The 25704-nt window shown below is 39.0% G+C and overlaps 1 protein-coding gene across 5 annotated transcripts in view; it reads right to left on the reverse strand.

Annotated features, from left to right (window-relative positions):
• Positions 1-25704, reverse strand: part of LOC125237588 (voltage-dependent calcium channel type D subunit alpha-1-like) — a 124355-nt gene that overhangs the window by 49063 nt on the left and 49588 nt on the right. For all 5 annotated transcript variants that reach the window (XR_007178351.1, XM_048144723.1, XM_048144724.1 and 2 more), the window contains exons 2-3: positions 19007-19202; positions 1757-1862 (exon numbers count right to left, since the gene is read on the reverse strand). Coding sequence is in view for 4 of the 5 variants with exons in the window: in XM_048144723.1 (XP_048000680.1) it covers positions 1757-1862; positions 19007-19200 (300 nt within the window). In the remaining variant the exon portion in view is untranslated. The remainder of the gene's footprint in view (positions 1-1756; positions 1863-19006; positions 19203-25704) is intronic.

Here is a 25704-nt window from a genome sequence, read left to right on the forward strand (position 1 = left end):
GAAATTATACAAAAATACTCTCTTAAACCAATACACTTAACCCTTAAATTGCCACTCTATGACCGCGCAGGATTTTTATAATGAAACTTGGTGTTTTGGGTTCAGTTAGGGTAGATTAAGGGGAAAATGTGTGAAAAAGAAACATAAAAAAATTGGAAGTGGTTTATTTTAAGCGTCACTTATAAATGACATTGCCAACTACTGCTTAACATAAAGACGTCACTTTGGACGGACATTGCCAACTACACATGCACATTGCTAACATAGAAAAAAAAACGTAAACTTAATAAATTACATTCAACATTGTCCGAAACTACACGTGCTACCTCTTTATGTCCGGCGCAATATCTCTAAAGTAATCTACGTCATGAAAAATGCTCAAAACTATGTTGACTGTCCGGATCTGCTGTCAAGCTTGAAGTTCCCACTTCGTAGTCCCCTTACGCCTTGCGTCTCGCACTAAACGAATATTCCATATCCTCGCCACTAATACTAACTTCAGAAAAAACTCCTTTATTATAAGAGTCACTAAATATTTCAATCAAATTTGATTTGATCATGACCCCATTGATCTGATCTCTGACAGTTTTACATCAGTACGCAAACTACTGACCCAAGACTTCACCCGCTGTTAACTCTCAAATAACACTATAAACAAGTTACTGTTTTTTTTCCTTTCTTTTATTGTTTGCTCTCAATCATTGATTGAACTCATATATAGATATGTATTACATAAACTTTAAATAAATTACACAATTTTCTGTAATTTTGCACGCATGTACTTTGCCCAGTTTCTATCTGTGGAAACTTGTTATTGGCTCATTGTTTCTATGTTATAAGCCTAATAGTAACTTTATCTGTGAGTTTTCCTAATAAATAAAATAAAAATATAGTCCAGGCAAAAATAAACAGGTACCTACACTCTTAGGAAAAGAAGATTTATTGCTGCAGTCGTCTCTAAAAAACTATCTAGCTAAGATTCTCATTTTTTCTTCGTTGTCTGATTCTAAATCGGAGTCTTTAGAAGCTGGAGGTGGTAGAAGAGCTATTATCCTCTTTGACCTCAAACGTTGCCCAGCCATATTATTGTAAAAATGCAACTAATGTTAACAATACATAAAAAAATATTCGTTTAGAAAAGTTGGCAATGTCCGTTACAAGTGACAAATGGAAAAAACACAATATTTAGTACTAACTGGCAGTGTCACTTTAAAGTGACATATATTATAACTTCAAAAATAATAATGAAATGTTTGTCATTTATTCACAATTATGACAATAAATAGTAAATTAATTACTATTTCAATAAAATTCAGTGAAAAATACGCACAAATTACTAAAATACTTACATAACAACGACATTTGTCACAAGTGCAAAAAGACCTCACTGTTGTAATTTTTAAACTGAGTATTTTTTTCAAATTTTGATAGGATAAAGCGATGCGATAGTGCGTAAAAATAAAAGGGATAGACTCTAGACCGTGTGGATCACGCCACCTGCGCCGGAGTGCCTAGGAATCTGAGTTAGCCTAGACTTTATAGGACGTCATTTAAAACGGACAAAAACAATTTAAGGGTTAATAGATGAACTTTTAAGCAGCGATACAATTGTATTATAAATTGCTTATACGCCACCCTTAGGCATAGGAAGGGTATGAAGACAGCCACAGCTATGCAGTTTCACTCAATAGATGGCGCTACTATGTGGTTCAAGCGTACTCAAAACGTTTTATTAATAAGTTTTTAATCAACTTACCAATATACCGTTAGTATAATTTGTGTCTCCAGATGGGAAGGGTGTGAAGACAGCCAGGGCTATACAGTTCGCGAAGATTGTTGTGAGAATCATATACTCGAACGGTCTGGGATGGTGCTAAGGAAATATATAAACAAAATACATACACATAACCGACCGATTCCCCGGGTTTTGACGACCGGTCTGGCACAGTCGGTAGTGCGCGCCCCTTTTAGACTTAAAACTAGATGGCGCTGTTTCGCAGCCTGGTAGTGGCCAAGTAGTAAAGCAGTATTTATTAATTGATTTTAATCTCTTTTTCAGTACAAATGGTGCTTTTTTACGCACTAGTGCGAGAAGTGGGTCATTTCTTGTCAGGTCGAAACTTCGGAGGTCCATCTGTGCTGAAAAACGTCGTACGATACACGCGCGAAAAGGGAATTCGTAACTCGTGTTGATTTAAAAACACTCCTTTCGGTCGTGTTTTAATTTATCGTCACTCGTTTCGAACTTCGTCTTTTTCGCACTTGTATCGTAATGTACTATTTTATCTCAGACTAGACGAAGCAAGGACGCGTAGCCTACTATGGAGTGAGCTTGCCCAGAAAGTCCCTAGTACCTAACTAAAAAATAATTTTGTTTATTTCAATTTATACCTATACTAGCTTTTGCCCGCGACTTCGCTCGCGTTAAATTCGAAAATGGTAGATTTGAAATTCGAAAACCATACAAACTTCCACCCCCCATTAGCGAAGTGGGGGTTCTAAAGAGCCAAAAAGTAGCCTATGTCACTCTCCATCCCTTCAACTATTTCCACTTAAAAAATCACGCCCATTTGTCGCGAAAGACGGACAAACAAACAGACACACACACTTTGGGTGTGTAATGATTGGTATAACTTTTTTTGGTATAGTAACATTTGATATAACAACATTTGGAATATATTTAACGGATATAATCACTCATTCGATATAATTAACGTTTGGTATAACAACAAAATATCTACTTTTATTTTATATATTCATCATTTGGTATAACACTTATTTATAATAACCGTTATATGGTATAATTATCCATTGATATACAACTAGTATACTATAACTAGCAAAAAGTATAAAGCATTTCATGAATCAATTTTATTCTTTTTTGAAGGGATTACAGTTCTAACCTAACCTAACCTACTTTTCTGATAGCAGTTATTCTAACTGTGTTTTAGAAGAAATCAGTGTTATACATTTTATTTATTATCAGAAATAAGCATTATACTCAAAGTATGTTATAATAAATGTTGTTCGAAAAAATGATCATTATATTAAATAAGAATTATACAATTTTTGAGTATATTATTTGTTATTATACGATTCAATAATTATATCAAATGATCGTTATTACGACTAAAAATATAACAAAAAAGTTATATCGACCGTTACGCACCCACACACTTTCCCATTTATAATATTAGTGTGGATGTCTAAGTGAACATCTGGCGATAAGTTTACAAACACAGTTTTATTAGGGTTCCGTAGTCAACTAGGAACCCTTATAGTTTCGCCATGTCTGTCTGTCCGTCCGTCCGTCCGCGGATAATCTCAGTAACCGTAAGCACCAGAAAGCTGAAATTTGGTACCAATATCGATACCTCTGGGTTCAATTGGCGTAAAGGACATTTTGGCGAAAATGAGTTATATATACAGTTTTGTTCAGAATTTCAAGCGCTATCGATCTGTGTAGTTAAAATTTCGATATCTCTTAAAAAGTTGCCTTTACGACCAAGATTTTCTACTATGGACTTGCAAAAATAGCTTTTCTGAAGGGGCGTAAATATCAAGTCATTAATTATAAATTATTATTTGTGTCGTAAAGGAAATCTACAAATAAAAATATAGTCGTAAGTCACATTGTTATAGTGTTGCCCTATAAGCCCTTACTTTCTAAGGATCACTTTCTATAGTAGTGTGATAAAGTTGGGCGTAAAGGACAAGTTTTTTTGTTCTTCGTCCTTTACGACCAGCACTAAAAATATTTTATCCGCAACTGTAATCGATATCTTTGGGTTCAATTGTCGTAAAGGACATGTAATGCAGGTTTCCAAGAGAAAGATAAACCCACTTTTTTGTTTTTTTGACCTATATTTGTGACGTGTATAAGAAAAATATGCAGATTACGAGTATCTTTAACCTAGTGTAGCAACCGTAGTGATAAACTAAACGATTTAGAAGATAGATGGTTGTAAAGGACACGTCAAAATGTTATAACGTCCTTTACACCCATGATTTGATAGGGTCGTAAATGACGGTCTTAGATGATTTTTATACAAAGTCGGGGCGTAATTGTAACCGAAATGGTACAAATGTTGTTCTAAGTTTACAATTAAAAACTGGAAAAATGTATCAAAACATACTTAATATGGCATAGAATAGCTCTACATTTATCTAAGCTATCTTAGCAACAAAAAAGAACAAGACTAATATTTTATATCCAGTTTTGTAATAAAGAAACAATATTTGCTTAAAAACTATCTAATACTTTGGCAACAAATTCAAAGTTATTTTTTTAGTATTCGCCGCTGTCTGAATAGTCAGTAGGTTACGCATTCAGTCTTTAATTCTAGCAGGGAAACGCTTTCGTAGTATTATTATACTGCGGCGAGATGTAGGTAATTAAAAAAAACATTATGGTAATCAGGGTACGTACCCAAATGCACAAACGCTCACGATAATATCTATTTCGTAGCTATACATCTTTATCGCTCTTGCGTATTGCACCAGACTGCATTTTTGTCGGCGTCTGTCGTCGACGATTGCCATTCAGCTACGCCGGCAGTAAACTTTAACAGTAGACTATACTAACATTTAGTGCGACAATAACAGGTGCGTTTCGCTAACGAATGAGCGTTAGCGTTTGGTGACTTGGCTATGTACCCAGGTACTTAAAGCATTGACTATAATATTTCTAGGATTGAACTCATAATTAAGATTATTCTTATTTAACAGGTTTAAGACTAAATAACAATCTTTTGTTTTAAAATTATCAAAAATATGAATCCACATAGTAGGTAACTAGTCTTGACTACAGTTTGTATACGCGTCCTAACTTGCGTTTATAAATAAGTACTTAACTCTTAGTTGTTCTTAAAACTTCTTTCTACTTTAGACTTAAAATTACTGTCGTATTAATATAGTCTACTATTCACAGTTGCTGATTAAAGTTTACGTGATTACAATTAGTGTTTTACTTAAACTACGAAAGCGTTTCCCTACGTGAATTAAATACTGAATGCGTAACTTATTGCGACAGCCGAGCGGCGAGTACTAAAATAATAACTTTCCAAAATATTAGATAGTTTTTAAGCAAATGTTGTTTCTTTATTGCAAAACTGGATATAAAATAGTCTTGTTCTTTGTCTCTGCTAAATATTTAGATAAATATACACTGTAACACTAATGTGGCTATTCTATGCCATATTAACTACGTTTTGATACATTTTTCAAGTTTCTCAATTGTAAACTAAGCTAAAAACAGTTGCCATTTGTACCATTCCGGTTACATTTACGCCCCGAATTTGTATAAAAATCATCTAAGACCGTCATTTACGACCCTATCAACTCTAATTGTTCAAAAAAGTCGTGGGTGTAAAGGACGTCCATAGCATTTTGACGTGTCCTTTACAACCATCTAACTTCTAAACCGTTTAGTTTATCACTACGGTTGCTACACTAGGTGAAGGATACTAAAAATCTACATATTTTTCTATATACGTCACAAATATAGGTCAAAAAACAAAAAAGATATAAACATTTTTCTAAAAAAAAAGTTGTTTTTTGCTTCTCCTGAAAACCTGCATTTTGTCCTTTACGCCAATTGAACCCAAAGGTATCGATATGTATATCAATCACACCAACAAAGTACAAAAATAAAAAAATGGAAAAAAATGTTTTATTACCCCCTACATGTAAAGTGGGGGCGGATATTTTTTTTATTCTAACCCCAACGTGTGATATATTGTTGGATAGGTATTTAAAAATGAATAAGGATTTACTAAGATCGTTTTTTGATAATATTAACATTTTCGGAAATAATCGCTCCTAAAGGAAAAAAAAGTGCGTCCCCCCCCCCTCTAACTTTTGAACCATATGTTTAAAAAATATGAAAAAATTACAAAAGTAGAACTTTATATTTTATAAAGACTTTCTAGGAAAATTGTTTTGAACTTGATAGGTTTAGTAGTTTTTGAGAAAAGTACGGAAAACTACGGAACCCTACACTGAGCGTGGCCCGACACGCTCTTGGCCGGTTTTTCTACTGGATTTACATTGGCATTTTTATCTCAGTCATTAACGTGAAGAGAAAACGCTTATTTCTACTCATTTGCGTCGTGTTGACGTCGATAAGCACGACAGGAATAGATCATTAACGGCATTATAAAAATGGCTAAAAATACCCGTCATACCCGTCTCGTCCTAAATAAAAGCGGGAAAACATCCTTATGTTTTGATTCTTGCAACGAAACAGGAAACACTACAAAAATGGGGGGTGTATACATTATGATACAAGTGTGAAAAATTCTTCTTCTTCTTAAGGTGCCATATCCTAACGGATGTCGGCGATCACCATGCGAAAATCTTCTCTGTGTTTAGCCACTCTACTCAGAGTGGTAGCGTCTGCAATACCGGTCCAACTCCTTATATTGCCACACCATGATGTTCTTGGTCTTCCTCTACCTTAATTTGCTTTAATTGCAGCGAGCCTGGCCATACGGCTCGTAAATGCTTAAAACCTATTAAGCGTTGTGGGAAATGTTCGCGTCTTGGCCACGATACAAATCGTTGTACTGAGGGTCAATATCATGTTAAATCCACACAGTCAACCGAAAAGCCGAGCAATGAAAGTGGCTCAGCTCAAACGGTGCTACGAATAACTAGCACTGGGAACGCAGATAGTAAGTATTATAAGACAATAACTATTAATAATGTGCCATGTTCGGCCTATATAGATTTCGGTAGTCAGTGCACGCTTGTTAAAGAATCGATAGCTAGACAGTTAGGGTTAATATTAAATAAGACACAACTTCCCCTTATTAAAGGTTTTGCTGATGGGAGTGTTATGCCACAAGGTAGGGTGATAGTTAATATAAAGATAGATACCATAGACGCTGACGTCGAGGCCTTAGTTGTTGCAGACCATTTGCTTAAAACCGATACGCTTATCGGGCAAACATTAACAGAATTACCGACGGTAGTGGTACATAAAACAAGTGAAAAATTAACATTTTATTGCGATTATTCAGATGTAGATCGGACAAGTGTAATAATTACCGAAAACGTCAACGTTATAGGACTGACCGATATTAGTGTTCATACAGATGACGAGTATACGGGCTTGCTATTCATTCCGGGAAGCGTATGTTTAAAACCAGACAACGAATACATTTTATTACAAGGAATTTATCAATTTCTAAAGGGCAAGGGCCGTTGTATGTTAATGAACCCAACTTCTAAGACTGTTTCTTTGCCTAAGCTTAAATTAATCGGACGTGCGGTTAAACTAGATAATAAACATGTTTATGTTCCTGAGTTTGATCAAAAATGTGTTAACAATATTAATGTTGAGACTAGAAGTGAACATCATGGTACCAATGATAATTCACTACAGGAACCAATTACGCTAGAAATGTTAAATATTGGACCTAATGTATCAAGTGAGCATAAACACCGTCTCCTTGAGTTACTAAATAATTTTAGGGATTGTTTTGCTTTTAATATGAAAGAGTTAGGCCTCACTACTATTACGGAAATGACTCTTAAGCTCAATGATAGTATACCCGTCACGTATAGACCATATAGATTACCGTATAGCGAACGTGCAAAGGTAAGGGAAATGGTGGGAGAATTGTTGGCAAACAACATCATACGTGAGTCTCAGTCCCCGTACGCTAGTCCTATCGTATTAGTGCGCAAGAAGAATAACGACTACAGACTTTGCGTTGATTATAGAGCGTTAAATAAGAAGACCATAAAGGACAGCTACCCTATGCCAGTCATAGATGACCAACTAGACCGGCTTAGTGGGAAATCCTTCTTCACCAGTTTAGACTTGGCATCTGGGTACTATCAGATACCAGTGGCGGAAGAGTCTCGTTATATAACGGCATTTGTGACACCTGACGGCCATTACGAGTATACAAGAATGCCGTTTGGGCTCGTAAATGCGCCAGCCGTGTTTCAGAGCATGATAAACAAGGCACTAGGGTCCAAACGTTTTGAGCTGGCCATCCCCTACTTAGATGATCTACTATCGACAGGCAGTACGATAGAAGAAGCGTTTAGTAAATTGGGACAGATATTGAAGCTCTTGCGTGAGGCTAAGTTAACACTTAATCTCAAGAAATGTCACTTCTTCCAATCAGAGATAGATTATCTGGGTTACGAAATAACAAAAGCGGGACTTAAACCAGGCAGTAAGAAAATACAGGCAGTCGCAGAGTTTCCTAAGCCAGACAATGTTCATCAAGTCCGACAGTTTGTCGGCCTTGCTAGTTACTTCAGGCGTTTTGTGCATAATTTTGCTTCGATTGCACAACCCCTAACTAAGCTAACGAAGTCAGGAGTAGTTTGGGAATGGGGCCAAGATCAGGAAAATGCATTCCAAGAGGTAAAGTCTAAGCTGATTTCTAGACCATTACTGGCATTGTATGACCCGGAATATATAACCGAGGTTCATTGTGATGCCAGTAAGCTGGGTGTAGGTGGGATCCTTCTACAAAGGCCAGACGAAGAATCTCCTCTCAGACCGGTCACCTACTTCAGCAGGCAAACAACTCGTGAGGAAAGCTTTTGGCACTCCTACGAGTTGGAAACCATGGCAGTTGTGTTGTCTCTCAAAAAGTTCCGAATTTATTTGATCGGAATTCGGATTGGAATTTAAGGTGATTACCGACTGTAATGCCATACGGACAACATTGACCAAAAGAGATTTGATTCCTAAGATAGCGAGGTGGTGGTTGCTTCTGCAGGAATACAATTTTACAATTGAATATAGACCAGGACACAAAATGCAACACGTCGATGCCTTAAGCCGGAATCCAGTGTTACCACCAGAAAACCAAGACGAAGTAGAAATCCTGAACATTACCACGAATGATTGGCTACACACAGTGCAGATGACAGACCCACGTGTTAAACACATAAAAAGTATTTTAGAAACTAGCCAGGATGATGTTAAGGATATTACAACATTTACAACCAATTATGTACTCCGGGACAATAAAGTTTATCGGCGGGTAGGTACAAAACTAAAATGGGTCGTCCCAAATTCTGCCCGCTGGAAGATATGCCAATTAAATCATGACGAAGCAGGTCACTTTGCCTTCGACAAGACACTTGAAAAAATACAAGCCGACTATTGGTTCCCCAAGATGAACCGTTTCATCAAGAAATATGTTAATGCATGCATTAACTGTGCGTATAACAAAGAACTAGGTGGTAAAAAATCTGGCTACCTACATCCGATCCCCAAAGTTAACGCTGTATTTCATACGGTTCATATGGACCATCTTGGACCTTTTATTAAAAGCAAAAGGGGAAATTGCTACATACTCGGTGTTATCGATGGGTTTACCAAGTACATTTTTGTCAAGGCTGTAAATAATACAAAATCAAAAACCACCATAAAAGTATTGGATGACATATTCTCATCATTCTGTAGACCAAAAATTATTATATCAGATCAGGGTTCCAGCTTCACTTCGAAAGAGTTTAAAACCTATATTGAATCTATTGGAACTAAACATATTGTAGACAACGCGTTAGACTGGACCTGAAAGAGAAAACCTGAAACATAAAACTTAGTGATTAATAAACAAATATATTTAGGTTTAATTTATAAAAATAGTATGAAGGTACTTACCAGATTTGTTTCCTATGTATGTGTGAATAAAGTGTGCGCGAGAGCATGCATATGTGTGCAACAAGCACCGGCTTTCGACCAATCACCGTCAGTTCCCATTTCGCTGCCGTGCGATACACGCATGTACATGCGCTCTAACACTTACCTCTAAAAAGTATCTCCGTTTGTTCTTATTTCACTCCTCTGGACCCATGCCTACACCCGTCGTCTACACATGGTCCTATCAAACCGGCTCCTGAGAAGCACCGATGTCAGGACAGAAAGGAATGTTTCACACCCCGCCGCGCACTATGGTTAAAACGCGAGCCGCTCTCGAACGAGAGAAACAGAAACATGCCATGGATACTCAGAGTGAAGTGCAATCGCATAAATCGTGCCCAAACAACTCCAAAGAAGAAGATGGATCACGCAAGCCTGTTCAACGCGAAGGCACTTAGTCTACAAGACCCCGCCTATAAAGAGGGTAGCATCAAGACTGAGACAGAACAAGGTCATCATCGATCTAATACTTCGAACAAAACCTCTACGTCTTCACTGCAAGCAAAAAGAAGACAATTAGAGTTAGAAGCCGCTGAAGCTAAAGCTAGGATTGAGAAGGAGTTAATAGATAAAAAGCTAGACGCTGCGCTCGCTAAGCTGGATGAAGAATATTCTCAGAAGTCCCGTTGCAGCGGAGAACGTCGATCTATTTTGTCCGAAACATCTAAAAAAGTGGAGGAGTGGTTGGAGAAAAGTCGCCAAGACGATCAAGAAGAACGCGTTATCGCGACACCTTGGCAGGAACCTACCGCCGGACCGAGCTCACTTCAAAACCTAGCACACGCGATGGAGAAACTGGCTACTACAACTCAAAGTGCTAATACTCGCCTATTATCCCGATTAGCCACGTCTAAGGACTTACCGTTATTTTCTGGTGAATCACTCGAGTGGATACAGTTTAAAAAGTCGTATGAGCAGTCCACGAAGTTATGTAACTACAGTGATACTGAAAATATCGCAAGATTAGAAAAATGTCTCCGTGGTGAAGCTAAAGAAACGGTATCATCTTTATTTACTACTGATACGTCACCACGCGCCATCCTAGAAGCGCTAGAGCTACGGTTCGGTAGACCCGACCTCATTATAAATAAAATCTTATCGCAAATCAAGAAATTGCAACCTTTACCGCAAGCTTATCACGTCGAGCTGGTGAACTTCGCTGTCAAAGTGAGGAACTACGTGGCAGCCGCCGAATCTATTAATCAGACCGATCATCTTCGAAGCCCTGAGTTACTAAACATCGTTATATCTAAGTGTCCAAGTGCGCTTATCAACAAGTGGGCAGACTATATATACGAACATGGCGATACACATAAGGCTAAATTGCAGTTATTTTCTGAGTTCCTGCACAAAGAAGCCACGAAGATCGCCGCCGCAGGTGTAACTCATATTCATTCTCAAAATGAACACAATAAGTTTTCTAAGAAGATGGACGACCGTAAATATCAAGTTCACCCCATATTAAATAACGATAGTGATACAAACACAAAGTGCAAATTTTGTAAAGTGTCTTATCACCCGCTGACTAATTGCATAAAATTCAAACGCGCACTCCGCAAAGATAAATGGCGTTTCGTTAAAATAAATAGATTATGCAATAAATGCCTGTTGCTAGGCCACGGGAGAGAAACCTGCCCGGCCGCGTCGTGCGATATCGACGGCTGCGGGCTTCCCCACCATCGCCTGCTTCACTGGCCGTCCAAACCTGCCACGGCCAGCGCAGCGCCACGCCATAGCAGCACCAATGAAAATCAAAACAATACGCCAGCATTAAGTGCGACAGATGAATCTACCAATAACAATAATAATCCCACGACCGAGGTCGTAACAAACACCGTCTTGGCTCCCAGTGATAGTGTATACCTAAAGTCTGTACGAGTGAACCTACATGGCCCTAGCGGCACTATCGATACCTACGCCCTATTGGACGATGGGGCCGCCGTGAGTTTAATATCAGCTGATCTCGGTAACTGTGTCAACCTTCAAGGTCAGCCAGAAACAGTACGTATGAAAGGTGCATTTAAGTTCAATATCGAATGCATAAGTGAAACTGTGAACTTTAAACTCTCGAACTCAAGTGGTGAAACGTACGATTTACGCGCGCGAAAAGTGAGTGAGCTAGACTTACCTACACTGGACTTATCTAACGTGAACCTAGACTGTTACGATTATTTACGTGACTTAAAAAGTGTTTTACCATGCAGTAACATGGAACCGAAGTTATTAATCGGTCAAGACTTTTATCATTTAATAAGGCGCTAAAGACTGTTTATCGTGGTGATTTTGAACCCTATGCCACATTAACAAAACTCGGCTGGTGCTTAAATGGACCTGTACCTGCAGCTGCATTCGGTCGACCTTCGACCTCCAAGCATGCCTTGACAACAACGCTGTATGAACGCGCGAGACCTGCCGCCGAAATCTGCAACGCATGCACTCCGCCCTCCTTCGCCACCCCCGCGGACGTACTTACCGCGCGGCGGGAGACGCACACATGCACGGACGCAGACACGCACACGTGCGCAGACGCAGACACGCACTCATCCCTACAATGGTCAAGCGAAGCACCTAGCGACAGCGCCGATAAGCAACTACATGAACTCGTCCGCCGATCGTTTGCGCTCGAATCGATTGGAGTGAACTCTAAACCACGCGTAAATAAGGACGACATTCGTGCTGTCAACATCATCGATAACTCTGCAAAGTTAATTAACGGGAGTTATGAGATATGTTTACCATGGAAAAATGATGATTTACTTCCTTCGACTCTTATCCTACTGCCTATAAGAGATTTCTCGCTGTCGAAAGAAGAATGATATCAGATGAAGGATACGCTTCTAGGTATAAAGAGCGTATAAATCACTTACTTGAGAACAATTACGCACGATCGTTATCAGACGAAGAATTGTTGGCGCCGCATAAACGCGTATATTATTTAGCCCATTTCGGCGTCGATAACCCAAATAAGAAACAATTGAGACTGGTGCACGACGCTTCAGCTGCTACCGCAGGCCGCTCCCTGAACGACTACCTCCTTCAGGGTCCCGACCTACTTCAATCTTTGCTGGGCATCATGCTACGCTTCCGAGAGAAACCTATCGCAATCATGGGCGATATAAAAGAATTCTTCCTTCGCATGAAGATATCGAGAGAAGACCAGCACGCGCTTAGATTTTTATGGCGCGAGAATAAAAACAGCGAACTAAAAACCTACGCTATGACGTCATTGTTGTTTGGAACAAATTGTTCTCCTTTCATTGCACAACATATTAAAAATAAAAATGCAATGCGATTCCAAAACGAAATGCCTGAAGCTGTCGACGCCATCCTGAAGTCACATTATATGGATAACTACATCGAGAGTGTGGACAACGAACAGCTGGCTATCAAGATGATAAAAGAAGTTTCCGAAATCCACATACAAGGTGGCTTCGAAATAAGAAATTGGATATCTAATAAACCAGAAGTTTTAGAATGCACGCCAAAAGAAACCTTAAGTGATAAGGCAATAAGGTTCAAAACCGAGTGCGACAACACACCAGAGAGAACGCTCGGGTTGTTATGGTACCCGGCCAGCGATACATTCGGCTTTGATCTCTCACTTAAGCGCATTCCACCTGAGATAATTAACCTGCAAAGAAAACCCACTTAACGCGAACTCCTGCGCATCTATATGTCAATATTTGACATTTTTGGATTTCTCGCACCATTTACTGTAAAAGCAAAGATAATGCTACGAAATATCTGGAGAACGGATACAAAATGGGACGATGAAATACCTACGAGTGAATACACAGTATTTCGCAACTGGATAACGGAATTACAAACTTTAAAGGACTTGCGAATTCCACGATTTTATTTCCAATGCGAACAAATAACGAGCGAGTGCGATAATACTGATAACGCTCACTGCAATGCCTTGCGCCAGAACGAGACGACTACAGAGTCTACAAAACTTGAACTTCACGTTTTTTGCGACGCTTCCCCTACTGCATACGCTGCCGTCGCTTATTGGCGTAAAATAAAGAACATTAATGAAGTACAAGTTTCATTCATCGCAAGTAAATGCCGCTCGACACCTGTGAAGAAATACATAACTATATTACCTAAACTTGAGATGGAATCGGCAGTGATAGCCTGCCGCCTCGCCGACACGATAGCGCGCGAACACCGGTTGACCCCTGACACAAGGTATTTCTGGTCGGACTCTTTGATCGTTTTACATCAAATAAAAAACGATACGCGCAACTATAAAGTCTATGTGGCTAATAGACTCGGCGAAATTGATGAATTGTCGAGATCCTGTGAATGGAATTATATACCTACCGACTTGAACATAGCTGACAAAGCGACAAAATTAAATACTTACGAGTTGAGTAACGACTGCGACTGGCTCCGCGGCCCTGAATTCCTGTACGCGCCGCGCGACGCCTGGCCGAAGTTTGACGCTGCAAAACATAATGTAAACAAAGATCAGCTGTTACAAGTACATATGTTACATGAGATAAGGGAAGAAGACTTACCTGGTGTATTTGATGACACTGACCTGTTCAGAAAGAAAATGTGGAGAATAGCACAAAGACTTACCGATGCATTTTGGCGGCGTTGGATACGCGAAGTATTACCAAATCTTCTACCACGACAAAAATGGTGCCAAGAGGGCAAACAGCTAAAAAAAGGCGATGTCGTGGTAATCGTAGACCCAGCTATGCCTAGAAACGTCTGGCCCAAAGGGCGAGTTCACGAAGTCCACGCTGGCGCCGACGGGCGCATTCGAATCGTCGATGTCAAAACGCAATCCGGAATGCTTACCAGACCAGTAGCACGTCTCGCCTTGCTCCCCACCGCTGATGATGATGATGATGATTGTCCTTGACGGACAATGGGGCCGAGAATGTAGACAACGCGTTAGACTGGACCTGAAAGAGAAAACCTGAAACATAAAACTTAGTGATTAATAAACAAATATATTTAGGTTTAATTTATAAAAATAGTATGAAGGTACTTACCAGATTTGTTTCCTATGTATGTGTGAATAAAGTGTGCGCGAGAGCATGCATATGTGTGCAACAAGCACCGGCTTTCGACCAATCACCGTCAGTTCCCATTTCGCTGCCGTGCGATACACGCATGTACATGCGCTCTAACACTTACCTCTAAAAAGTATCTCCGTTTGTTCTTATTTCACTCCTCTGGACCCATGCCTACACCCGTCGTCTACACATATTTTGAACGCTGTCGCGACACCACGGGCTAATGGGCAGATCGAGAGATATAACCGGACGATACTAAACTCTCTCTCATCCATGAACCACGGCCTGGATGAGAAGGACTGGGATTTACACGTAAATAAGCTGCAGTGGAGTTTGAATAACACCATCAATAAAAGTACAGGGAAATCGCCTGCTGAAATTATGTTTGGACAAAGAACTACAAGCCAGAGTGAAGGTATTCTGAAAGGAGCTTTAGAAACAGACGAACAGATGTCAGATACAGAAAGACAAGAAATGAGGGAGAAAGTACAGAAGAGGGTAGAGGAAGGACAAGCGAGAATGAAGGAATACTACGATAAAGACAGGGCCATGACGAAACAATTTAAAGAGGGTGATTTAATAATGATACCTAACCATAATCCTGAAAAGGGGAAAAGCAAAAAGTTGGCACCTAAATTTCGAGGACCATTTAGAGTAACATCTGTCTTGGAAAACGATAGATATGAGATATCAAGTATACCAGGTCACGCTCAAAAACGGTATAAGAATGTGTACTCAGCAGATCAACTAAAACCATGGGTTTCAATTTGTCTGTCACCAATTGCTAGCGAGCTTAGTGACAATTCAGAAACAGATTCAAGTGAAGAATAAGTTGTTTTTAAGGAAGTTGTAGAGCGTTGTTTTTCGGCATTTTAACCTTAACGTCTGCGTTTATGGATCTTAATATTATTTTACATTGTTTTAGACAGTTTAAGAAATCGGACTGCCTATTTGTTCTCTTGCTGTTTATAATTGTAGTGTTAATTATTGATTGATGTAATAATCTGACTTTATGACAGCTCCCTATTCCTGTTCTAACAGTTGCAGCGTAGATATAAGAAACGTTGGCTATCCCCGGGCAATCGGAGAGTTGTCGGGACGCACATGGGAGCGTGGGTGTCGCTGAGTAATCGGTGTTTGCTCAGGTCTCCTAAGAAGTTATGGCCGTCGCTGGGTAGTCGGAAATTACCCAGGACGAGCAAGGAACTCGGGCCGTCGCTGGGTAGTCGGAAATTACCCAGGACGAGTGCAGAAGTGTGGCCGTCGCTGGGTAGTCGGAAATTACCCAGGACGATCGCTGAATAGTCAGAAACTACTTACAATAGTTCTTACAAGAAACAGAGATGATTAATGAAGACTGGCTCTCGGGTGGCTTAAGAAGATTTACAGTTCTGATTCTTTGGATGGTTGAATATATGATAATGAGTATAATGAACAATATGTTTATTGAATTATTTGTGATTTAAGTGATAATATAAATTAGTGTAACTTAATAGCAAATATTATACGATTGAATCCCAGTTTAAGTCAGCTTCAATGTTATTTTGCTAATAATAATAAATGTCTTTTATCTTTTCACATTAAGTAAAATAAAAATGTCAAATTATTACATTAATACTTTGTTGCATTATGATTGGTTCATATATTAAACGTGTAATTATTTACCTATCTTGAAATTCCAAATCATATCTTTAAATAAGAAAGTATCCTTATATTGTTGTTTTAAAAAAAAATGTTGTGTTTTTTTTGCGTATAATTGTGTATGTTAATTACATTCATTTAGGTATGGGGCCATACCTTAAGCATTTAGAATGGCCGAGCTATGTCGGAACGAGGACATTCCGATTGCAGAATGGCCGACTGTTAGCATCCTCTCTAAACGCACTATTAAAACATAAAGGGTAGTTGAAGATTGAATATAGAAAAGTGGCGGTAGATGTGCGCAGGGCGGCCATTAGGCGATTGACGAAGAACTCGAGGGAAATAGGATAGACAATTGTATCTGATGTACTTATAAATAAGATTATCAAGAATACAAAGTACTGTTTCAAAGGCGTTCGTCTTATTTATCCAAAGACTCCTCACATATGTATATCAATCACGCCAACAAAGTGCAAAAATAAAAAAATGGAAAAAAATGTTTTATTACCCCCTACATGTAAAGTGGGGGCGGATATTTTTTTTATTCTAACCCCAACGTGTGATATATTGTTGGATAGGTATTTAAAAATGAATAAGGATTTACTAAGATCGTTTTTTGATAATATTAACATTTTCGGAAATAATCGCTCCTAAAGGAAAAAAAAGTGCGTCCCCCCCCCCCACCCCTCTAACTTTTGAACCATATGTTTAAAAAATATGAAAAAATTACAAAAGTAGAACTTTATAAAGACTTTCTAGGAAAATTGTTTTGAACTTGATAGGTTTAGTAGTTTTTGAGAAAAGTACGGAAAACTACGGAACCCTACACTGAGCGTGGCCCGACACGCTCTTGGCCGGTTTTTCTACTGGATTTACACTGGCATTTTTATCTCAGTCATTAACGTGAAGAGAAAACGCTTATTTCTACTCATTTGCGTCGTGTTGACGTCGATAAGCACGACAGGAATAGATCATTAACGGCATTATAAAAATGGCTAAAAATACCCGTCATACCCGTCTCGTCCTAAATAAAAGCGGGAAAACATCCTTATGTTTTGATTCTTGCAACAAAACAGGAAACACTACAAAAATGGGGGGTGTATACATTATGATACAAGTGTGAAAAATTCTTCTTCTTCTTAAGGTGCCATATCCTAACGGATGTCGGCGATCACCATGCGAAAATCTTCTCTGTGTTTAGCCACTCTACTCAGAGTGGTAGCGTCTGCAATACCGGTCCAACTCCTTATATTGCCACACCATGATGTTCTTGGTCTTCCTCTACTTCTCTTTCCGTCCATCTTTCCCTCTGCAATGTTTTTCAGTAGGGCATATTTGGTGTTTCTGTAAATATGTCCAAAATATGCGGTTTTTCTTCTTTTGACTGTCAATACAACTTCCGTTGTCTTTTTCATTCTGTCCAATACTTGTTTGTTAGATATCTTATCTACCCAAGATATTCTCAGCATCCTTCTGTATATCCACATTTCAAATGCATTTAGCTTGTTGACTATTGATTTATTTAGGGTCCATGCTTCCACTCCGTACATCAGAATTGGCAGAACAAAACATTTAACCAGTCTCCATCTGAGATTCAAGTTTATATCTTTATTTGTGAATAATTTTTCCATTTTTATAAAGGCACTCCTGGCCATTTCTATTCTTACTTGGATCTCCTTTTTAGGGTCCCATTTTTCATTGAGCCAACATCCCAAGTACTTATATTTTTCAACCCTTTCTACTGGTTTACCATTTGTATTTAAGGATTCATCCTTTTCATGTTTTTTACTAATGATCATGTATTTAGTCTTAGATATATTAATCTTTAAGCCATATTGTGAAAAATAGGAAGTTCGAAATTACCGTCGCGCTTTTATCACCGCACCTCCCGCCAAAGAAACAAAGTTCATCCTCACTTTCTCGACACGTGGCAAACCAAGAACAAACGGGCCTCTCGCTTGTTTTTGCGTAGAACATGCAAGTTGTGAAATGAGCTAACTTCTGAGGTGTTCCCCTTGCGCTATGACATGGGGTTCTTCAAGAAGCAGGTATTTAGGGTTCTCAAAGGTTGGCAACGCATAAGTGGCTCTCCTGATGTTGCTTATGTCCATGGGCGGTAATGACCGCTTCCCACCAGGCGGCTCGTCTGCTCGTTTGCTTCCTATTTCATTAAAACAAAAATGAGTGGCGATAAATTAAATCACGACCGAAGGGAGTGTTTTAAATCGACACGAGTTATAAATTTCCTTTTCGCACGTGTGTCGTACGAAGTTTTTCAGTATAGATGGCCCTCCGAAGTTTCGACCTGACATATAATGAACCACTTCTCGCACTATTTCGTCTGGCGCACCGCTATCATTACGCTCCGCTAACGCTCAAAACGCGCCTGTGTGGCCGAGCTCTAAGGGGGTAAGTTAAGTATACGTATAAAGCCACGGCCAAACATAGTGCGTTTTGATAGCGTAGCCGAGCGTTAGCGGAGCGGAATGCGCGCTGCTTTGATTACGCTCGTAATCTGATCCATCCGGCGCACCGCCATCATTGCGCTTCGCTAACGCTGCGCTCTCAAAACTCGCATGTGTGGCCGAGCTTTAAAAGAATTGCTCGTTTAAAGTTATTAGATAGATAGATTCAAAGGGTTTGAAAAGGATACTTCCATTCCACAATAGCATAGCACAGCCGTCTCAGCGGGTTCTTAAGCCCGAGACACAGCAGGCTCCGCTTCGGTTTTTCCGGCTGCGGCTTGCCGCGCGAGCGAGCCTGCTTCTTCGGCGCGGGCGCAGCTTCCTCCGCGCCGGGGGTCCCGGGGGTGGGCGGCGCGGGGGTGGGGGTCGCTGCCTCCGCCATTGCTGGAACAAAAGAAGGATGGTGTTCAAGATAAATTACATTAGTCTTTAAGCATGAGGTTTTAGAACCATTTTTTGATTTTTTGACGACCGGTCTGGCCTACCGGGTAGTGCCCTGCCTTCTAAGCCGTGGTCCCGGGTTCGAATCCCGGTAAGGGCATTTATTTGTGTGCTGAGCACAGATATTTGTTCCTGAGTCATGGATGTTTCCTATGTATATAAGTATTTGTATATTATATATATAGTTGTCTGAGTACCCACAACACAAGCCTTCTTGAGCTTACCGTGGGACTCAGTAAATCCTGTGTAAGAATCCTTCAATATTTATTTATTTTATTTATTTATCCTATTTGCGTCTCCCGGAACTCGTAGAAACAGTTAGAAAACGGGTAGATATCTGACGTCATCATTGCGCCAATTTCTATTCTGGCAATATATTATCCATACTAAATATTATATATACCTATGGGAAAGTGTGAGTGTCTAATCTGTCACTTTGTTCGTCTTTCACTGTAAAACGGAACGACGAATTGACGTGATTTTTCAGTGACATGGGCTACTTTTTGTTTCTTTCTGACCGATTAAGAATTTCATACGTGAGAGCGAGAAGCCGATATTTTTTCTCTCTCTCACAGGCATCTTCTGGGCGAGCTCACTCCATCGTAGGCCACGTCTTTGCCTTTGGCTAGTCTGTGGTCAAGAGTAAGCCCATTTATAATTAAAAAAAAAATTAATGACACTGACATACCTAGGCACTTGCACGAGCGCCGCCTAGCGGGATAAAATGTCAGTATGCCTCCTCATTAAGGAGTGTATAATTGTTGCTCTTAGGGATAGAATTACACTAGAACAATGTTTTCGTCATTTACAGGGTCGTGCATTAGGTAGATCTTTAAAACCCTATATAAAAGTCTATTCCCCTAAGCCAGCGTCCGCCGGCTTTCCGCGCATGCGAGCAGTAACGAAGAATTTGGAAACGCTTTGTTTGGCTCTGTAACCATGGCAACGCATTGTTATACGATATTGCGCGTGAGCGCGGGATGGCTTTTTGCAGCTGCACTGGCAGTGCAAACCTTTCCATTAAAATACAGGAAACAGTTGAATTTCAAGAAAGTCAAAAAATTAAAAACTAAGTGCATGGTCGTAGAAAAAGTATTGTCAACGGTTTTATTAAAAAAATACACGTGGCGTCTTTATTAACAATTTTCGGCTTTGCCTCAAATTGTTACCCACGCCACTCGTCTTTTTTGACCTCCTTAGAACGCCTGTTGCATAAAATACTATAATTTTCCTGGAACAATCAATCTTTATAAAAATGTCAGTATCGCAGCAATTGATTCGACACTGTCGTCCGCCGCCAGCATTCCGCATTCAAATCTGTACACGTTTGCATTAATGGCCCCATAAAGAGCCGGTAGCTCTACCACGAGAAGATAGCCACTGTTGAAACTCACAGAAAAATAACATTTTCAATCATTTTGCATGAACCCCGCGAATTCGCACGAGCACGAGCACGAGAAAGTACTCAGTTGTACTTTTTTAGATTACCTAAATCCGTTTGGGAGCTACGATGCCACAGACAGACACACAACCACAGACAGACAGATAGATAGACACGTGAAACTTATAAACACCCCTACCTGTAGAAAAGTAGCGTGAACGACATCTCCAAACCCATGGTCACCGTACACACATAAATTGAGACATAAATGTATTATTATCGAGCGCTAATGTAGGCGAGACATAACTAGTAATGGCGGAAAGCTTTGGATTACCGGCCTGTCCTGTTAAATTACTGTCTGGGCCGTTAAAACAAAGAACATTGATGTTGTCAACACTAAAAGCTCGGCCATACATGAGCGTTTTGTTAGCGTAGGCGGAGGGGAAACGGGGCGTAACGATGGCAGTGCGCCGGACGAACGCTGGCGTTGCGCGGGGAACTAACGAGCGCGGATTGCGAGCGGAATGCGCGCGGATTGCGAGCGGAACGCCAGCGTTCGTCCGGCGCACCGCTATCATTGCGCTCCACTAACGCTACGCTATCAAAACGCTTCATGTGTGGCGGAGGCTTTACACTTAGTCTTAAGAAGCAACACTTAAGTTAAGATATAACAGCACACTAAGTTCTGCATTACTGCTACTCACGTGCCGCTCATGACAAAATGTCTCGGGACTCGTGAAGTAATGACATACTTCTCGCACTTATAACGAAATGTATATACTATTATGTTAAGGACATACAAGTCTCGTATTATTAACCATACCTACACTTTATTTGTAAGTATTAGTGTATTGCCCAATCAAAACTACGAGTTTATACTTCCGTGTACAAACACATGGCACGTGTTTATTTTAATGTCCGCGTACAAACTACTAATATTACTCGTACTATAATTATTTCAATCCTTTGAACTAAACTCTCGAGTAATAAAACATTTTATTTTACATTGCTACCTACTAGCTCACATTATTTTGCACTCGATCGTAACATAAAACACACACTAGTTAATGAGTAAAACAAATTAATTACCTATTCACGAAGCGAGACCGCTAAGATGGCGCTCGAACCAGAAGTCCCACATTCGAACCATTTTGTCAAGTGACCATCACGTTTAGTTACGTCTATCTTCTTAATATAAAACACAGACATTCCAACCAACCATTCCACCATTCAAAACCATTCTGGGCATTCTGTTCTGTCACTGACTGAGTGAATAAGTGAATGAATGGAATGAGTGAGTCGCGTTGAGCGCAACGACACTGACAGAATGTTACGCGCTGAGTGAGCGGCATTTCACGCAACGTAACAATGACTGAGTGTTAGCTGTCAGTTGGAAGTCACATTAGAAGTTGCACTTCAATAGTTAGGTCAGTTTTTAGGGTTCCGTAGTCAACCAGGAACCCTTATAGTTTCGCCATGTCTGTCTCTCCGTCCGTCAGTCCGTGGATAATCTCAGTAACCGATAGCACTGGAAAATCACGCCGACAAAGTGGTAAAAAATGTTTTGTACAAAGTGACAAAGTGGTAAAAAACGATCTGTAGGGCAAGCAACCACCACGCAAGCCACGGCGTTAGACCGCTCAATAAAAGAGTGATTTCGTTTTAGAACTGTTTTCACTATTCAACTGTCAATGACAAAACTTCTGCCTTTTAAATGTGTCCTATATTCTATTAACGTCACAGACACACCTGCCATCCGATTCAAAACACATTTTATGTAACTCGACCAATGTACCTTGACCTCTAGATTGGAAGTTATTAAAGAGGTAAAAGGGGTCATGAATAAAAAGACTTCTGTGGCATATTAGTTAGCTTTGAAATCGTCTGTTAATCGTCTTAGTTATTTTTAGTTTTAAAGCTTTAGCTACAATAATAAGTATGTACCTAAGGAGATTATTTTGTAGGAGTAAAAAACAATTTTTGCTAATTTGATTATTAATAAACGTAACTTATAAATACAGCACAATGTTATAACGCCCACTGTGCCGTATTTATAAGTTACGTTTTTTTTATTAATCCAATTAGCAAAATTTTTTTTACTCCCAGCAGTCTACTTACTAGACTAGACATTAGACATGTCTAAAGTCGATTGCTCGATACAATACAAATTACAAGCTAAGAACGTTTTCAGATTATCTATCATATTTATTCCGATATATAAAAATTAAAGATGGGTCCTTTTTTCTAAAGGATACATTCGATATGGATCGGATAGTGTGAAAACAAACTAATACTAATTAGTTACTAAAAATCGCTACCAATTGTTAAAAGAAAACCGGCCAAGAGCGTGTCGGGCCACGCTCAGTGTAGGGTTCCGTAGTTTTCCGTATTTTTCTCAAAAACTACTGAACCTATCAAGTTCAAAATAATTTTCCTAGAAAGTATTCATAAAGTTCTACTTTTGTGATTTTTTCCATATTTCTTAAACATATGTTTCAAAAGTTAGAGAGGGGGGGACTCACTTTTTTTTTCCTTTAGAGCGATTATTTTCGAAAATATTACCTACTTATAATATTATCAAAAAACGATTTTAGTAAACCGTTATTCATTTTTAAATACCTATCCAACAATATACCACACGTTGGATGTCGGGGACCCTAACAAAACATTTTTTTCTACTTTTTATTTTACCACTTTGTGGCGTGATTAACATACATATTGGTACCAATTTTCAGCTTTACTAGTGCTAACGGTCACTAAGATTATCCGCGGACGGACGGGACGGACGGACGGACAGACAGACATGGCGAAACTATAAGGGTTCCTAGTTGACTAAGGAACCCTAAAAACAGCTGAAGATGAGATTAAGAGTTAATCGTACTTGAGAATAATATGAAATAAGTTTAAATGACTCGTTTAACTTCAGTTTTAATATGATTAAATCCACTTCAGCCTCTTCGAAAATACAGGGTGTCCCACGGCTATGCCAGTACCTTAAATGTGTGTAATTTTGCTCTAATAATAAATAGCCAAAATCTGGCAAAAAAAAAGTTTCTTTTAATACTCGTAGTAAATGAATTTAACTTTTAGAACGTGACATTCTGACATTACGACAGGCCGAATATAAAGCCTAACTAGAAATATAATATATGCTTAATTGTCAAGAGGGCACTGTTATTCTGATGTATGCGGGTTAAAAACAGTTCTCAGCAATTCCCGTCAACTTTGTACAATGCCACGTCAGCAAATTTTAATTGATCCTATTTTGTTACTAACATTTAGTAATATAATTCGACTTTCGTAAGATAGATACAGGATAATTGTTATAATTAAGAAAATATAGATACTAGAGAACCTTAACGACGAAATAAAACTTAATAAAATCTCAATTAATCAACAAAATCTTGGTAACAAAATAGGAATTAATAAAAACAAATTTAACTTTTCCCTTAATTTTTGTACAAAGTTGACGGGAATTGCTGTTCTAATGAAATTCCGCAACATGGCGTACGGCGTACAACGTAGTCTTATATTTATGGCCAGCATTTAATCGTAAAGATACTACTATTTTGTTTTGTTTTGTTTATTTTGTCTTATTTGTATATAACTATCACTTCCTCGCCCCTCCTCGTCCTCCTATCTCTATCTCCGTCTCGATATAGTATATTTTATTTTCAACCCCAAAAACAGTTATAAGTTTGACGCGTCTGTCTGTGTCTTTGTTTGTCTGTCTGTCTATCTGTCTGTCTGTCTGTATGTGTCTCTATTTGTCTGTCTGTCTGTCTGTGTGTGTGTCTGTCTGTGGCATCGTAGCTCCCGAAAAAAGGCTTTCAAAATTCGCGATATATTGAGAATAATAATTTTGTTGTGTCTGAAATTGTGACCTTGAAGATCGCTCACGATTATTTGTGAAAACGTAAGTAATGAAGACTTATAATGACACATAAAATTATACAGTGTGTAAATTTAATAGGGGCGAATTTCCCTAAGAACAAATTAAATTATTTTCATAGAAAATATTTTAACTTGTATTTTTAAGTAGTAACACTACTATTATGTTATAAACATTAAATAAATGTCATATACAAAGAAAAAGTGACCAAGGCCTCCAGCTCGGAACACTGGCATTTATTTAAGGGCGAATTTCTTAACGTTGGTTAGTATCGGATATAAGAAACGTAATCAGATAACTTTTACATGGCATTGAAATTAAATTATTATCCATACAAGATAATTCGGCCCGCAATGTAATGCAAACACACACGCATTAAACGCTCGTTGACAGTTGTCATTGTCACTGACTGCAGGGTTAGCAGATGATTGCCGCGAGAGTATGTCTAGATCTAGACCAGCCATTCTCAAAGTGTGCTCCGCGGACCCCTAGGGCTCCGCAAAGCCTCTCTGGGGGCTCCGTGTGAATTTTGGGTACCTGATATGCAACTTCAACTCTCTTCCATAAAACCAAATATTCACCAATTGTTAAAAAATAAAAAACAGTTTCATGTAATACCTCACATTAGAATCTAGTGATTAGATTTTACTATCATGATTGCTTATTAAAATAAAGATTGCAATAAAAAAATAGTTATTTGTTATACAAGGGGGTTATACAAATAGAATCCTGAACATGCGAGTTTTTTAACACACGAGAAGTAAAATACATTTGCACTCAAGTGTAACACAAAACTTTTCCCCTCACTGTAGCGAGGAAACTACAACGCAAAAAATGCGTTTATCAGTGCTTGCAGTAGTTCCACAGGTGGTAAATCATCTTTATTACTAGATTCACCTACTTTTATCAATTTTAAAGCAGTTAATTTGATTTTATTCAAGGTCAAATTACTTTACCCACTAGTGGATAAAATGCGTTATTACCCGTTGGTATTAAAGGACAAAACACGTGTTTCCGAGCTAGTGAGGGGAAAAATAATTTAAGGGTTCCGTCAGATGTTTTACTTTCTAAAAGGGTTCCATGGGAAAATAAGTTTGAGAACCGCTGGTCTAGACTACCCGTCCTTATGTCATAACGCCGGTTAACGAAAGATAAAATTAAAAGATCTTGAT

The sequence above is a fragment of the Leguminivora glycinivorella genome, chromosome 21 (assembly GCF_023078275.1).
Source record: "Leguminivora glycinivorella isolate SPB_JAAS2020 chromosome 21, LegGlyc_1.1, whole genome shotgun sequence".
In the NCBI taxonomy this organism is placed as follows: Eukaryota; Metazoa; Arthropoda; class Insecta; order Lepidoptera; family Tortricidae; genus Leguminivora; species Leguminivora glycinivorella.